The sequence below is a fragment of the Stomoxys calcitrans genome, chromosome 3, assembly GCF_963082655.1.
Source record: "Stomoxys calcitrans chromosome 3, idStoCalc2.1, whole genome shotgun sequence".
NCBI classification, from domain to species: Eukaryota; Metazoa; Arthropoda; class Insecta; order Diptera; family Muscidae; genus Stomoxys; species Stomoxys calcitrans.
The window spans coordinates 11,086,598-11,104,020 of record NC_081554.1 but is presented as its reverse complement, the minus strand read 5'-3'; the positions used below and the strand labels follow the sequence as shown (position 1 = coordinate 11,104,020).

General features: G+C 37.2%; 2 protein-coding genes across 4 annotated transcripts; one reads left to right on the top strand and one right to left on the bottom strand.

The window, feature by feature from the left end:
* The first annotated feature begins 6,622 nt into the window (after positions 1-6,622).
* Positions 6,623-12,459, top strand: LOC106087447 (DNA-directed RNA polymerase, mitochondrial). Its single transcript, XM_013252494.2, has 12 exons — positions 6,623-7,007; positions 7,086-7,220; positions 7,851-8,262; positions 8,317-8,454; positions 8,532-9,288; positions 9,364-9,626; positions 9,688-10,062; positions 10,126-10,267; positions 10,328-10,435; positions 10,516-10,746; positions 10,807-12,026; positions 12,098-12,459. Exons 1-12 carry the CDS (start codon positions 6,749-6,751, stop codon positions 12,225-12,227), a joined length of 4,170 nt encoding a protein of 1,389 aa, XP_013107948.1. The 5' UTR covers positions 6,623-6,748; the 3' UTR covers positions 12,228-12,459.
* Positions 12,460-15,127: 2,668 nt separating this feature from the next.
* LOC106086940 (brachyurin) lies at positions 15,128-16,602 on the bottom strand. 3 transcript variants are annotated; one of them, XM_013251767.2, is made up of 3 exons: positions 16,513-16,602; positions 16,065-16,471; positions 15,128-15,858 (listed from the first exon to the last, which is right to left on the bottom strand). In XM_013251767.2, exons 2-3 carry the CDS (start codon positions 16,445-16,447, stop codon positions 15,249-15,251), a joined length of 993 nt encoding a protein of 330 aa, XP_013107221.1. In that variant the 5' UTR covers positions 16,448-16,471; positions 16,513-16,602; the 3' UTR covers positions 15,128-15,248. The 3 variants fall into 3 exon arrangements, with proteins under 3 accessions (XP_013107221.1, XP_013107247.1, XP_013107238.1); XM_013251793.2 differs by having other exon boundaries at positions 16,065-16,448; positions 16,513-16,597; XM_013251784.2 differs by having other exon boundaries at positions 16,065-16,461; positions 16,513-16,596.
* Positions 16,603-17,423: the final 821 nt, after the last annotated feature.

The following is a 17,423-nucleotide window of genomic DNA, read 5'->3' as shown; positions in this document are numbered from 1 at the left end:
TAGGGGAGCAAAAGCAAACAAACTATTAGCCTAGCCGCGCGGGATTTATCACTTTGAAATATGTAATGCAACTCAGTAATACTCACATCTCACATCGCAGTGCATCATTTGTGTTGATCACTCAGACATACACTAACACGATGTCAATGCGGCACACACAGAGACACGCAGATGTTTGTGTTCTACAAAAATGTGGGAGTTTGTTCATTTGTTTCTACCAACCAACCAAGAGAAATGACAATTCTTCGCTACCATGTCATGCTAAAAATAAAGAAAACAAAGACATAAACGCACTTTTCTACAGTATCAAAGGAAAGTACTGCAACCAAATACCATTCGTAAGTTAATGCTGTGCTCAACAAGTATGATTTTATTTTTTTATTAAAATTCTTTCCCATGAACAAAGTGAATGTATGACGAGCAAAAATTACCCACACTATTGCACACCCAATGGCAATCAACAAATTGCCAATTTTGATATGGCATCACTGGCAACGCCAAATCAAATGATTGATTGAAATGCATAACGAAATTAAAAAAAGCAATGATAGTTGGCGTCTTATTATACCACTAAAATAAATATTGGGTTGCCCAAAAAGTAATTGCGGATTTTTTAAAAGAAAGTAAATGCATTTTTAATAAAACTTAAAATGAACTTTAATCAAATATACTTTTTTACACTTTTTTTTCTAAAGCAAGCTAAAAATAACAGCTGATAACTGACAGAAGAAAGAATGCAATTACAGAGTCACAAGACGTTGAAAAAATTTGTCAACGCCGACTATATGAAAAATCCGCAATTACTTTTTGGGCAAACCAATATATTAAGATAATGATATCAATATAAATGTAACTACTTTGTACATTGTTCAACGCTGTTAATTATAATAGATACGGCATTAATTAATAAATAGAAACAGAGTTATGGACTTCATACCATTGGCAGCTATGGATAAGCCATGACATAATTACCAGGTAGTGTACCGTAAACAGCTGAGTGCAATTTTTCTCGCTGATAACACTATCTGCCAACGAGATTTGGTTGTGTGCGTGTCTATTATAGTTAAGAACCATAGCACACACTAACAAAGAAAGTGGCGCCAACTAGTTACATACACAAAATCAGAGTTGCACTTATGACTGATTTTGACAGATAGTGCACTTTATATTTTGTTGTTGTGTAACTGCCACTACCTGTAAATGAAAAAATCTTGGGATAAGATTTCATCTTATTCAAGAACTTTTTTTTATATTTTGTACTGTTCTAGGATAAATAAGTCAACGTGTGTGTTTATCACTTTTGTTTGCCACTGTATACATTTACAAATATATCTTACCCCAATATATGGCTATCTGTCATCATCAAGTGCGATTGAATTTGACAAAAATAATTATTCATTTTTTCAATTTTGTTTTATACCATGTTCCGACCATAAGCAAACGACTCGTTTTCCCTTTATAGTGCTCTGAAAACGACTCGTTTTTCCTGTACAATTTATAAGGGTAAAACGACTCGTTTGCCACAAAAACGAGTCATTCAACGCATTTGAGCTCAAATAAATGCCTAAATTGCGCCAAATAAACACAGCCCTGAATAATGTCAAAAAGTAAAACTTTAATTTTTCAAAAAAAAACTATATATAAATAAACAACATTTGACAGAAAAAGCAAGAAAAAAATGTTAAACAATAGTGCTTCATAACTTTCACGTTGGAGTGTAAAAAAGTTGCAATTTTCAAAACATCTCAACTGCACTGAAAAAATTAAAAACTTTGTTCAATTAAGAAATTTGTATATTCAATTAAAAAAATTGCTGAAATCGGACCTATAAAGGAATTTGTATTATTATTTAACAATTTTGCAATTTGAATTTACTATTAATTCAATGAACCATTTATTTCAAATTTGTCATTTCTTTCAAATAACGTTTTTACTGTTTTAATAAAAATAAATAATTGATGTTTTTCACATAAATAAAAAACTTTTTATTTCATTAGATTGAATTGTTAAAAAAACATAAAGTATATTGCTTAAAAATGTTTATATTTTTCATTAATGGTCCCAGTGTTCTAAAACACGAAAAATTTTCGATTCCTCTCTTCGTTGTGACGACACCATCTGTAAAGAGTATTATCTTATATATGATTAAATTTGTGTTTGTTTGTCGGTTTGTTCCTTGAAATTTTCACACATTGTGTAGGTTGGTCTGGAAGGAAACATAGGCTATATAATTTTTTGATATCGGAGGAGGGCGGACCCTCCCCTTTACCCCAAAAGTACTACCCAAAAATAAAAGTGAACCGATCGGGACAATATGGGATTCAAATGAAAGGTATTCAAGTATATAGTATACGAATTTCATAATAAAAGTAGGGTCCAAGTACTTGGGGGGCGGCCCCAGCCCCAAAACCCCTTGAAATAGGTTTATTTGGCGATCATGACAATATGGGACTCAAATGAAAGGTATTCGGGAGTAGATTACGAATTTGGTCAGGAAGTAGGAATAGGCTTTACAATTTATTGGTGACGGAAGGGGGCGGACCCTCCACCGTTACCCCAAAATCAAAAGTGGACCGATAAGGATAATATGGGTATCAAATGAAAAGTTTGCGGAAGTAGATAACGAATCTGGCATACAAATTCATGTCGAAGAGTAGGGGGTCACCCCTACCCCATAAAAACGCCCGAAATGGGAACATTAGCCAATCACGGATATATGGGACTCGGTTTGTTTGTTCCGTATAGACTGAAAAACGGCAGAACCGATTTTCTTGAAATTTTCGCATATTGTGTAGGATGGTCTGGAAGGAAACGTAGGCTATATAATTTTTCGGCATCGGAAGGGGACTGACTCTCCACCTTATGCCAAAAATACAACCCGAACTCAAAAGTTGACCGATCGGGACAATGAGGGTACCAAATGAAAGTTATTGGAGAGTAGTATACGAATTAAAATGAGTGCCTTAGTACCCATCGGGTCGCCCAACCTTGTTTGAGGGTTGGCATGACCACCCTCAAAAACGCCATTAGACCCGGATATGGTATTAAAATTTGAGTTCAAGTACCCAGCGGGGCCCCCAACCCCAAAACTCCTCTAAACAGATTTATTTGAAGTTCATGTCAATATGGGACTCAAATGAAAAGTATTAGGCAGTAGTTTACAAATATGATATAAAAGATTAGGTTCAAGTAATGGGAGGTCACCCATCACCAAATACGCCCAAATGGGCATATTAGCTGACCATGGTTATATGGGACTCAAATTAAAGGTATTAGGGAGTAGATTGCGAATATGACATTAAAATTTGCGTTCAAGTCTAAGTGCAGCTTTTCCTCCTAAAGATACGTCAAATGGGTTATTTGACCCATTACGACAATATGGGACTCAAATGAAAGGTATTTGAGAGTAGAAAACGAATTTGATATCCAATTTTGGATGCAAGTGTTTTGGGGTACCCCCTAAAGCACCCCCTAAACTGAAGTTCATTTCTGTTGGAAATAAAGAACGAATTTGATATATATTTTCAGTAAAAAGTGCCGGTGGCCGCCCTAGCCCCAAAACACCCTCTAAACGGTTCATATTTACCGGCCATGGAAATATGGGGCTCAAATTAAAGGGATTAAGAAGTGCAGCACGAATTTGAGTCGAAATATCTGAGGTGCCATCTCTCCCCTAATGAGAACATTACCCTAAGGAAGAAAATTACCACCAGGAACCGAGAAGGGGCAAATTCGCACACATCAATGAGTGCTTTCCGATTCAAGTTTAAACTCAATGATAAGGGACCTTTTTTATAGCCGATTCCGAACGGCGTCCCGCAGTGTGACACCTCTTTGGGGAAAATGTTTTAAATGACCATGCATGGCATTGTATCTCGCAAATGTCGCCAACATTAAGAGGGGATAAACACCGCTTTGTACGATATTCTCGCCAGGGTTCGAACGCGTTCAGCGTCATAGGCTACGATGGCACGAATTCGATATCCGCATTCAGGGCGAAGTATTCCCACCCTTAAACGATATTAGAGAGTTTAAGAAGGCGCAGCGGAGAGGGCCCGGTTCGGCTAGTAAACAATATAATTTATATTCATACATATTTAAAATGAATTGTAATAAATATCAATTTTAGAACTTTGCATGCAATACCACGAAATTAAGATTCACATATGTTATCTTCCATCCTCAGCGCCCAAGACAATATAATCTATATATGAACAATAACATATTAAAATAAGATGATACTAATAATTATGTCTATATAAATGTAGAGATAGCAGGTCAATACTATGTTTAATCGGTCAAATTTAGGTCTATATTTTTTCTGTGTAGGGTGAACGGTAGAGATGTTTTTTAAAACGACATTAGCAAAACGAGTCAATTTAGACATGGCATTAGCTCTATATTAAGAGAAGAGAGAAATTAAGATGATCTCTTTACAATTTTAACTGGGCCAAACTAAAACCAGTAAGGAAGGGCAAAAGGAGTCGATTTGGAATCTATTTCCAACCCGTATGGTGCGGGCCGGGACTAATTCGTTGATGCCAAAGATTAAATTAAATAATCGGGGAAAACGTTGGATACGACCAATCTTTCAAAACTTAAAAAAAAATGAGAAATAACTATTAGGGCTTTGAAGAACAAGTGGAACAACGTCCAGAAATGTCGACAATACATGGTAAAGTACGATTTGGATGGTAGGCCTTGCTTAATCAAGGGACGACGCTAACCAAACGAGTCCGTAGATTAATGGAGAAGGAAAGAGGAAAGCATGGCGGTGCCGATTTTGGGGGCGAAGAGGAGTGTTTCGAGAGAGGCCCTGAATGCTATATATGATCTAAGACCTCTGGGGCATTTGATTCGTGTTGATTTGTTCTGCAGACGCTGGCGTGGAGCGACTAAGTTGCATAGGCGACCCGACGCTCTACGTTCTGGAGGTATTTTACTTCGATGACGCCGAGGTTGTCATACCAGAGAGGAAGTTTTGCGCTGAAGGCTTGCTACCCTACTCGGGTTCTTCTGTTTGCACAGACGGGTCCAAGTTGAATTGCTGGCAGAGGTGTTTAATGACTTCCTAAGAGTTAGGGAGTCACTTAGACTTCTGGACGGGTGCAGCGTCTTTTAAGCTGAGATTCATGTCATTCCTGGGCCTTGAGTGCGATGCTTTGTCAGACTGTAGCAATATATGTGGACAGTCCGACGGCACTGAAGGCGCCGGCTGTGGGTCATGTCGGGAGTTGCAAGGTGCGTAAGAAGGACTGGGTCGCGGAAAAATTTTGCGAGTGTCACAGTCGAAGAGGTTTTTCAGTTTCTATTCCATGTGCACTGGCATTTCCTTTCTCGCTCTCTTGCTCTCATTTCCTTACGCTTTGTCCATATGTCAAAGTACTCTTCTTACTTTCGTTTTACTCTCTCTTATTTCATATCTATCTAGGATGAACACAATACTCCAAAGGTCTTCAACGGCTGGCAACTAAGGTGTCTGGTGGTAACCTGACCTAATCCATTCATAAATACAGGAAAAATTCTGAACTTTTCGTACTAAAAACACGGCGTAGATAAGATCAGCCATCTTTAGTGTCGTTTGGATGTATCCAAACCTTCAAAAGCTCCGTTGTATAGAAAACTAGGTCAATGCAGCCAAATGCTCGTAAACAGATAATTGGTATTATGGGTGCTATGTTACAAACAGGGCAGAGATCAGGAATGGATAACCAGGAGAAATTATATAAAAAGAATCTCCCAATGGACCTTAACTTTAAAGATTTTGGTTTCCTCTTGTAGATGGTTGATGTTGCCAATTGGAGCCAGCCTGTAATTTTCGTTAAAGGCTGGTACTACGATTTTTTGTGGAAAATTTTCAGAAAATCGTTCTCTCGGTGGTTTGACAAGGTTACCACATCTGATTTTTTTTTGTCATTTACACATAAAAATTAATATGGCATTAAACAATTTATCAGCTGTTTACGTACGTGTGTTATTTCAACCAAAACCAACAACTTCGTAATTAATAAATAATGAAACACAAAACAATTTAAAAAAGAGACAAATGCGACATTTTTTTGTAAAAATAATTAGATTTTTTTTGTATTTTCACAGTTAAAAGTTAAATAAACACAATTTTCCAAAAGCCTTTGTCAGCATCTTCGACTTTTATCCAAATATTTTGTTGTAATTGAAAGACCAAAAGTTCAACATATTCTTTCAAAAACCTAATTATTTCGTACAGATTGATTGAGTAGCTTGTTGTGAAAGAAATATTTGTTTTTCTTTCGAGTATATTTATATAATTTTCTTTCTTTCTTATTAATGCATCCACAAACACTATGTTACAATTAGAAGTTTGGCGATCGCGTTTGTTTGTTACTTGTTGCACAGCGACCGTGGTTGTGCTCTCAACGGCCGTCGTGAAATGTAAATTTTCCCTAGATAAAAAAAAACAAGTTATGACGGAACAAACACATTTCGGCACATTTTCCCGTTTGTTTTTCTTATATGGAATCAACGTAAAAACCGAATATAGTACCGGCCTTAAATCGATAACTTTATTTCACATTCGATTATTCGATAACTTTTTCATAGTTTTTTAGAATAATCGACTAGTCGAAAATTCCATATGTTTTTGTTTAGTTTTCCATCGTTTCTTAGTTCATCAGTGTTATGCAAGCAATAAAATTAAAGTTTTATTGAATTAATGGCTTCATAAAGTTATTAAATTTAAATTCAGACCGGATAGTTATTCGTGTAAAAAATGTATCGATTATTGACGGTCAACCGAATTGCTTTGGAAAATTGTAGATTAGCACTGAGCGGTAAAAAACATGCGGTCGGGCGTAACTTCGTGAGCCTATCAGGAAGGTGTGATGCATACAATTGTTTGACACCGGCTCGGTATCATCTAACAAAGCATGACAACCAAAGGGTAGTGTATTCTCAAATGCAAAACAACGTTGTCACGAGCTCAGCCTTATTGACTCCAAATGGTTTGGCATCCAGAAAAGTTGGGAATAGTAAGTAGCTGCTAACGACGCAAAAATGTGCGTCACAAACATGTGGAGATATGATGATTGAATTATTGCGTTTTACAGCGAAGTTACAGCTCAAGATAACTTCTGGGACAATACGCGAACAGTCAACAACTACAACCAATGCAGAAGCTTTAGAACCAAAGAAACGAAAGAAACGTAGACCAAGATTTGCCAAATATGTTGAACTACTTGAAGGTAATGTATTAATTAGCACTGTTGTTATGGCTTTAACCGAGCTTTTTGTTGAAATAGGATTGATTTTTAAACCTGAATTTGTAAATGGTCCTATATAAAAGATTCTCACAGTTTCAACAATTCCATACTAAGGAAGCCACCTGCAATGTATATTTTAGGTTTGAAGCGAACATGAAACAATTTTCAAACGTTATTAACGCCCTCAAATTCTGGCGATATTTGTTCGTTCCGCCACCTGCATTCGACTCATTGAGCTAAACTTGGATAGGCAAGACTCAAATCCTTAACGGGATGTTGGTGATGCAAACTAAACCAGTATGTCCAGTTTTATCACACATACCATTGCAGTTGTTCCTTTATATGGTTTGGTTTAATTTTAAACCTATCCTATTGCCAATATTCTCTCCAGGGATCGGGTTAAGGCACCGCAACGACCTTGCTCCCCAAAAGGAGTTTCTCAAGGATTGTTACCCCATACTTGCATGTGGTATGTGGTTACAAAAACCACAAATAAACGGACTCTCACACTTTATATGTATAATGATTTTATATGGGCCATTGATTTTAATAAAGTTGGCTCAGCCCCACATTATTCCGTCCTTTCTTGTTTACTTATCAATTTTTTTTTAGTGATGGATGGTTCGGCAAATGTTCGCAAGTCCAAGGTTCAACGTTTGAAGGCAAAAAAACTACAAGATTTTGTGACCAGAACCCAACAAGAAATCATAAAGAAAATTACAAACAAAAAACTAAAAAGTTCAGCCTCCAATGAAAGAAGTTGTGCAAAATCTAAAGGCAAATCAGCTCTTGTACAGCCAGTCGAATATCAAAAAATTAACTTGGAGGCTTTGGACAGCTCCGTTTTAGAATCTGGAAGTTATGATGACAAACCATTGATCTTTTTTGGCAAAGATGAAGAAATAATTTACAGTAGGATGCTGACAAACCCCGAAAAAGTTGATCAAATAATAAAAAGTTTTCAAAACTTTAGAGATATAATCGAGGGCATGGAACAAGAGAGAAACGATATAGAAAACTTTGGGTAGGTAAAGTCAAAATTACAAAAAAAAACTTATCAAAAAAACCTTATCTATAGTCCCATATCCAAGGAAGTAATACCAGAAGAAATAGTTGGTACATTAGAATCAGCAGAGCCCTACGTTTTTCCAGATGTCATAGAAGGTACCGATAAAAACTCCATATCTTCAGTTACCACAGAAAAGTCAAAGCCAAGGTATATGACATTTTATGGAAATTGAATCAAAAATCAATCAATCGTGGTAACATTTTTTTATGTTTTCTCTTTCTTAGATTCAAATCAAAAGTGCATCATAGTGAGATGCATGAACGCTTATCCAAAGAAAGAGCATTGCGACTTAATCTAACAACCTACTTAAATGTTTGCGTATCGGTGGGACTTTTAAATCGTGGGCTTTCTACCATATTAAACTACCGTCAAAGAGCCCTAAAGCATAATTCAGAAAATAAGCTAATAACCATTGATTTGTACAACATCTTGCTGCATGGCTATGCGGAAAAAGGCAACTTCGAGCGTTTTGCCGATATATTTCGTCTAATCGAAGAAGATGGCTTGGCATTCAATGCCCAAACTTTTGCAGCAATTTTCGAGTGTTTAGGTCGTTTGGAGCCATCTGAAGATAACACCTTAAAAATTCAAAAGGCCATTAACAAGGCTAAGCGAATGGGCCTTTCCTTGCATGATGTCATGGATAAATCCTATTTTTTAGCCGATCAACGCGATATTGCCCTAGATGCTATACAAAGAGTTATTCCCGATTTCCAGCCCAGCTACACTCCCCCTGTCTTAACTTACAGCAATGAACTAGTAAATGAGTTTAACAATAAAGTGCTGCCACCCGATGATTTAACTGCAAATTTGGAATCTGAGAGTAAAGTTGAAGGTTCAGAAATTATGAATTCCAAATTGGGTTATGATAAACTGCAGCTCACAGAAATGGCACGGGAACAATTGACAAATGAACTTGAAGGTAGCATAACAATAAAATCCATAGAAAAAGCCAAGGAATTTGATAATACGGAATTCTGTGTAAGTAGATGATAATGATTTCTGTTTATTTATAAAAAAAAATCCTATTTGTTATTTTTATTTCTTGAATGATAGCGTGAGAAACTCAAAGAAATGGAAACACTTTGGCGTGCCCAAATATGCAATGCTATGACCAGAGACCTAAACACACTAAAAGCCCAAGTTCGTTATAAACCCAATGGCTATATGAACTATTACACCTATTTAAATACGTTAGACAAGTCACAGTATGCCGATATTCTGATAAGAGAAATTTACAAACTAGCAGAAGGATCTGAAACATTTAGTCCTACAATTGGCCAACTTTATAAAGAGTTGGGTCAAAAAGTACAACAACGGTAAGGCAAACAAGATGTGAGAAGTAAAGACAACTTTTATAAATTTTATATTCTTTTGTAGCTATCAAGTTGAAGAAAAGAAGAAGAATGGCATACTGGAGAAAATTGGGGATATTTATAGTTCGTATTGTGATATATGGTGTCATGCCAACAGTAGTGATAACACCAGACAAATGTGGCAGCGTTTAGTTCACCAAGAGCGCTCATCCGGGCCCAGCATGGATATTCGAGAGGTGGCCTGGCCTTCAAATGTTTTAACGGGAGTTGGCCGATTTCTGTACAATATTCTAATGAGAGATATTAAGATAGATGCAAATATAATGCGTCAAAATCAAAAAAACAATCAACAAAATTTGCTGCCAGCCTTTTATACACTCTTCCGCAATCAAGGTCGTTTGGTCAAAGAAGAGGTTAAACCACATCCTGTTTTGGCAAGGTACATTTCAAAAGGAAATACATTCTATGAAATTCTGTGAAAATATTTTATGTATCTATTTAGGTTACTACGTGCTTCGCGTCAGCAAACATTAACGTTTGACTCAAATTTGGTGCCAATGTTGTGTCCCCCACAGCCTTGGAGTACTCCACATAATGGTGGTTATTTACTAAATAAATCTGATTTGATACGCCTACCACTCCAAGTAAGTAGTCGGTTCTACGAATGAGAAAACTTTAGATAATTCCTATATTCATAATTTAAGGCCGTACAACAATGGGAACGCATAAATTCCATGAACCCCCAGAATATATACCCTGCCTTAGACTCATTGAACCAGTTGGCCTCTATACCTTGGCGTGTTAATACAGATGTATGTTCATCACTCTCGCTCTCTCTCTCCATCTAAAGTTAAATTTTATTTAATATCCACTCATTGTTAAATGTCTTCAGGTGTTAGATGTCATCATTGAGGTTTTCCAAAATGGTGGTGATGATAAACTCGATGTCCCTCAACCCCCCAGTTCTTTGCCTGCACTGCCTTCCTTACCTAAATATGATGCTTCCATATCTAATGCTGATAGAGCCAAACTTTTCAAGGACAAAATGTCACACAGGCGCAAACAAGCCGAAATGTATAGTTTATGGTGTGATACTCTATATAGATTATCCCTAGCCAACCATGTAAGTTTTAGAACTTTTTAGCCTTCCAAGTATATCACTTATATTTTTTCGCTTAAATAGTACCGAGAAAAAGTGTTTTGGTTGCCACACAACATGGACTTCAGGGGTCGTGTTTATCCTGTACCTCCCCATCTCAATCATTTAGGATCTGATTTAGCACGTTCTATGCTTATATTCGATCAACCGCAACCTTTGGGCGTGGATGGTTTTAGTTGGCTAAAATTACATTGTATTAACCTTACCGGCCTTAAGAAACGAGATTCCGTTAGAGAGCGTTTACTTTACGCCGAAGAAGTAATGCCAGAAATTTTAGATTCTGCTGATAATCCCCTGACTGGACGTCGTTGGTGGGCAAACTCGGACGAACCCTGGCAGACGCTAGCATGTTGCATAGAAATCGCTAAAGTGCATCGCTCTCCCAATCCTGCAGAGTATTTAAGCCGTTTTCCCATACACCAGGATGGTTCCTGCAATGGTTTGCAACATTATGCTGCCTTGGGTCGTGATAAGGCAGGAGCCTTTAGCGTGAATCTGGCTCCCTCCGAAACACCACAGGATGTTTACAGTTCTGTAGCAGTGTTAGTGGAGAAAGCCCGTAAACGAGATGCTGAAAATGGTCTGCATGTAGCTGAAGCTCTTAAAGGCTTCGTTCGTCGCAAGGTCATAAAACAAACAGTTATGACTACCGTCTATGGTGTCACCAGATACGGGGCACGTTTACAAATTGCCAGACAGCTCAAAGATATCGATGATTTTCCCAAAGACTGGGTATGGCCTGCCTCCACCTACTTGACTACAAAGACATTCGAAAGTATACGAGAAATGTTTACGTCGACTCGTGAAATCCAGGATTGGTTTACCGAGTGTGCACGACTGATATCGGGGGTATGTGGTAGAAATGTAGAGTGGATAACACCCTTGGGACTGCCGGTAGTGCAACCCTATAATCGTCAAGAATTCAAACATAATAAAACAAATATGCACGTATCAGAGACAATGGTCACAGATATGTATGAAAAGCCTAATGTTATGAAACAAAAGAATGCCTTCCCACCAAACTTTATACACTCACTGGATTCATCACACATGATGTTGACTTCATTGCATTGTGAACGTGCCGGCCTTACATTCGTATCTGTTCACGACTGCTTTTGGACACATGCCTGCACAGTACCCGAATTAAATCGAATCTGTCGAGAACAATTTGTTGCCTTACATTCTCAGCCCATTCTGGAGGATTTGTCACAGTACCTGAAGGACAGATTTAGTTTTAGAAAAGGGTAAGTAGAAAAGAAGTGGGTAAAATAGGAACAGCAGTACATCTTTTTATTAATTTTCAATAATCTTTTAGCGATTTCTACAATGATGACTCCGCCGAAGACATGTCAAAACGTAACCTTAATCGTGTGCTTTGTCAAATGCCCAAAAAAGGAGATTTCGATTTAGACAATGTTTTGGACTCTGTATACTTTTTCAGTTAGATGATGATAACAGTACGAATATACCCACATAGATATATACCTACATACAATTGCTATTGCTAGTGCTATCCAAGAGAAAAGATAACGATCTTTTCTCCTCTTCTCTTCTAAATAATAGGCTTTAACCCAAAATTGGCTTAAAAAGTATTTGAAGGTTTTATGAATGTTCTTTGTAAGAATTTAAAAAAACGTTTACGAAAATAAAATGAAAATTTTACAAAAACTAAACAAATTTGTGAACGCTGCTTACGCGTATATGCATGTATGTATATCGAAAAAATGTTGCAAATAGCAAATTTACCCATGCACATACCATTAAGGAACAAGCGAGATATTGTCCAAATCGGATTTAATATCAATGATAAGGTATCACCATTTTATGAGCTAGTACGTACGGAGTGCCCCAAAGCGAAACTACAATTCCAAGGCAACCGGTGAAGTCCTTCATCGGCTGCCGCCTCAGTGTACAATGTTAACACGGCTGAACACCTCACAAATGTATTTACCATTAGTGGGAGATAACCACCGCTAAAAATTATTTTTTGATGTTCTCGCCAGCATACATATGAATGTCCCCATATGTTTAGTGTCATATGCGGACATGCTAACGTCTCAAGAGTCAATGTCAATGACACTAACCTCCTGAAGAAGAAAAAATACGAATTTAGCCCTAAAGTGTGTTTTTAATTTTTACTGATTTCCGGCCTTTAATTTTATTTTTGAAGTTTTATAGCATTTGGAGAACGATAATGAAAATATATGTAATGTCCCATATGGCCACTCCGTATGGGACATTCCACTATCCGCAACCTGTGGACGTGCCCGGTAGCTCTCAGGTGAGCTTCTCATGATAACGATGAACCTCACACGAAGCTCAATATCTGTGTGTTTTTGTCCTCTTCTCTCCCATTCTCACACTATCAAAACGTTTGGTAGAACGACAGTATATTGGAATGTTTATTACACACGGCTCAAGGAATACCATAAGATAATCAGAGCGGCAAAACAAAGCTTCGCGTAAACGTAAGGAGCTTTTACCATTTATGTCACCAGGACCTAATGGAATATTTTCGGCTTTACAAAAGATAAAGAGTCGAAGTACTTGTCGCCCCATCTGGCCGCTATATACTTGATAACTAAACTTCTTCTCTGAATTTGACACAATTCGAATGGTTTATTTTCCGAACCTTAGTTGAGTAAATTTGCAGCAAATTTGTAGAATTCGAAACCTTTCGGAACGACGCAGTCCAAGTTGTGGGTTTCAAATTCTATGGGGACATCCGAGAAGACGAGGCGAAAAAAAACCAGTATAGCTTTCGGTATCATTACGGGACACTTAGGACTTGGGGTGCATTTATACAGAATAGACGGGTTAAGTGTTAGCGTGTGTAGAGCAAGTTGGGAATATGATAAGACGTTGGAGCATTTGCTATTTGCAAATTGAAGAACAGTTAGGGATTTTGTGGTTAGCACGGAATTACTGACTTTTTTGAGGTTACTTTTTAACAACAAATCGATCTCTGACTTAGGTGTACGTCCATAAGAGCATGGGTCGGATTAATATCCTCACCCTCTTTTCAACTTTACCTTACCACCCATCCTGTGCCATGGTCAGTTTAGTGTTCTTTGTAACTGTTTTTGTGTTCCACGGAGTAGTTTGTGAATTTTGGAATATCTCAACAAAATCTTGAGTATTTCCAAAAATTTTATATATTTATTAAAATTAATTTGTTTTTGTTTATTTTTTTATTTTTCTGTTCAGACTCAAAAACGGCTGTAATTTAAACAGATAGTGAAAATAGGGTACTTCATTCGACTCGTAACACTCAAATTATAATTCCCAGAATAATAAAGTGCTATTGGAGCTATAACAAGTTATGGCTGTTGGAGACCACAGTGGAAGTCATTGTGCAAAATTTCAGCAAAATCGGATAAGAACTGCGCTCTCAAGAAGTATAGTCGTGAAATCGATTTATATGGGAGCTATATCAGGTTATGAACCGATTTGGATCATACATTGCACAGCTGTTGGAAGTTATAATAAAACACCCCATGCAAAAATTTACCCAAATAAGATAAAAATTGCGCCCTCTAGTGGCTCAAGAAGTCAAGATCCAAGATCGGTTTATATGGCAGTTTATAGCCCATTTACAATTCCAACCGACCTACACAAATAAGAAGTATTTGTGTAAAGTTTCAAGCGCCTGGCTTTACTCCTTCGAAAGTTATCATGCTTTCGACAGACAGACGAATGGAAGGGCATGGCTAGATGGACTTAAAATGTCATGACGATCAAGAATATATACACTTTATGGGGTTTTAGACGAATATTTCTAGGTATTACAAACGGAATGACGAAATTAGTATACCCCCATCTTAGGGTGTAGGGTACAAAAACGAATCTGATATCCTGTTTAAGGGTCAAGTGTTTGGGGCGACATCACACCCCGAAATTCCGCGTAAACCGGAAATATTCACCTATGAAAATGGGTCTCAATTGAAAGGGATTTGGGAGTAGTGCACGGAATTGATTTCCATTTTTGGGACTAAGAGTCTGGGAGACAGCTCCATCTCCAAAACACCCCTAAACAGTACTTATTTCATGGAAATCTCTGACGAAAATATCAAATAACTACTGTCCATGGGAAAATTAGGCTCAAATTAAAGGTATCCGAGAGTGAAAGATGCCGGTTCATCTAGTCTCCTACAAGGGAGAGTCATCCTATCATCTCCCTTTGAGGTTACCCCATAATGCAAACTTTGAAAACACCAATTCACGAATCTTGTATTATTGCCTGTTCCCCTGTAATCTAATTATTTTTTTTTCTATTTTTGAAGATTTCACGGAGTAGTATGGTACAGTAGGAATATCTCAAAAAAAATTATAAATCATAAGTACATACGAATGTATAAATACAATTTATTTTTTTTTTAATACAATACACTTCTCATTTTTAATGTAATAAAATTAAATTAAACATCTTTTTTAACTTTATTCAAAATTAATGACAATACAGAAATTTAATTTAACCCTCTTGCCCTATAAGTTTCCATGCCAGTTTTTTTGTATATCCAATGCAAGTAGTTAGTAATACGAGTATACACTGTTGGGTGACCAATCTCACAACCTCCTGCACTACCAAAAGATGTTACACCCACCAGGTAGTCCTTACCTCTGTGGGTGTATACAAGCGGACCACCAGAATCACCATCACAGCCACCACGTCCACCAGTACCATCGGCACATAAATGCTTGCGTCTATTAACCAGGCCAGGCAGATAGAAACACATGCATTTGTCAAATGTAAGAACCGGTGTAGCTACATAAAACAGTTTCGTATTAAATTCGCTGCTATTGTCTGCGGTTCTGCCCCAACCGGCAGCTGTTACAATTTCACTTTTTAGATATTTCTCTGTCATAAAACTAGGCGCCAATGCTATGATTTGTACTCGAGGAGATAATGTCACGGGCTGCTTTAGATGTATCAAAGCAATATCATCCAAAAATCCATTGAGTCCATTGTAACGTTCATTGATGATGAAATCGCTATTTGTTACATTGTACACAAACTCAGAAGATGCAACATTGGCATATACGTAAGAGCCCACAAATACACGTCCTGCGGTAGATCTTAGTTTTTTTACAAATTAAAATTGATTGATTGAAACACAAAAACGAACGAAAAAAAATTTGAAAGGGTGGTCCAACCAATTGTCATAGATATTTTCATCTCAACAAAAAAATATTAAAAAAATTCTCCGACATTTTTATTTTTTAATAAAATACAGCATTATGTTTGAACCACCCTATACTTGGGACCATCTTGGAATAATTACCTTAACAAACAGTGACCCGCCGTTAGGACATAGTTTTTCGATATTAACGAACCACCACATTGAAAAATTCTTGGCTGAGCAATCAGCAACAGTCCCACCAAAAACGGAAATTTGTCCATATCAGCTAACATGCCACCAGCTATAAAACTACGAATTTTGAAACTCGAATTGCCAGATTGGATGCTTGAACACTTTCGACGCCAATTGGATACAAGGTAGTCCTCTTCATGCCATTGCCAGTTGGCAACATCTTCGACTTCAAAGAATTCCGATGCATACGCCCCATTGGGCCTTTGGTACAGTAAATTTCTGTTGCGTTTAGGTTCCACAGATGATTGTTTTGCAACAAAAATGACGAAAGCAAATAATTTCCAATGCTTCATGCTTCCCAAACAAACTTCAGAGCACTGCTTATATTATAAGTATATCCATTTGAATTTATACCTACCTTTAATTGATTATCAGATTGTTTTGAGGTGCATATTAAAAAAAAGTTATTGAATTCAATACCACATAACACAATTTGCTATGTGGTTTTAGTCGTTTGGATTTTAATGCTTTAAAAAGAAAAAAATATATAGTAACAAGGGAACAAATAATTGTATGTCAAGTATTTCAAACACACTTGTTACAAAGATGTGTTGATGATGTTGTTATATCTGCAGACAGCTGTAGGAATTCAAGTATATATTGGGTTGCCCAAAAAGTAATTGCGGATTTTTCATATAGTCGGCGTTGACAAATTTTTCGCAGCTTGTGACTCTGTAATTGCATTCTTTCTCAGCTGTCAGTTATCAGCTGTAACTTTTAGCTTGCTTTAGAAAAAAAGTGTAAAAAAAGTATATTTGATTAAAGTTCATTCTAAGTTTTATTAAAAATGCATTTACTTTCTTTAAAAAATCCGCAATTACTTTTTGGGATTTTTTAAAGAAAGTAAATGGGCAACCAATACATCTTACACATCGGCATCAATCCTTGCTCTGTAGAAGTTGAGGCGGCTTCATCTGCCGGAACGTAATTGAGCCAGAACTACTCTGGTTTGCCGGGGGAGATCAATTTCTTCAGGTGCAATGGGAGTCGGTCGATCTCCAAGGACTAAATTCACCCGGTAGCCATTTATCGCATCTGCTACCGTGTCTGCATGAATGTTGTTCGGACCCGCTTGATCTAGAGGTTCTCTCTTGTAGCGCAGAACCTCACGCTCTAGATCGTGTAGATCTACCTTAAGGCTTCTGGGAGGTGGATATCTATCCATAAGATGATGGATTGGATGGTCTCTGCGATAACGGCCCAAAAGCTATTGCTTACACAGCATGTAGTTATGTCTTTGTACTGGGAGGATCTTTGTCTCCTGATGGA

What these genes read in the sequence shown, in the direction of transcription:
- LOC106087447 (XM_013252494.2), top strand. Translation starts at nt 6,749, where the DNA reads ATGTATCGATTATTGACGGTCAACCGAATTGCTTTGGAAAATTGTAGA. An exon ending in ATCCAGAAAAGTTGGGAATA is followed by an intron (nt 7,008 to 7,085) that starts GTAAGTAGCTGC and finishes TGCGTTTTACAG; the next exon opens with CGAAGTTACAGCTCAAGATA. An exon ending in AGATTTAGTTTTAGAAAAGG is followed by an intron (nt 12,027 to 12,097) that starts GTAAGTAGAAAA and finishes ATAATCTTTTAG; the next exon opens with CGATTTCTACAATGATGACT.
- LOC106086940 (XM_013251767.2), bottom strand. Translation starts at nt 16,447, where the DNA reads ATGAAGCATTGGAAATTATTTGCTTTCGTCATTTTTGTTGCAAAACAA. An exon ending in GCGGGTCACTGTTTGTTAAG is followed by an intron (nt 15,859 to 16,064) that starts GTAATTATTCCA and finishes AAAAAAACTAAG; the next exon opens with ATCTACCGCAGGACGTGTAT.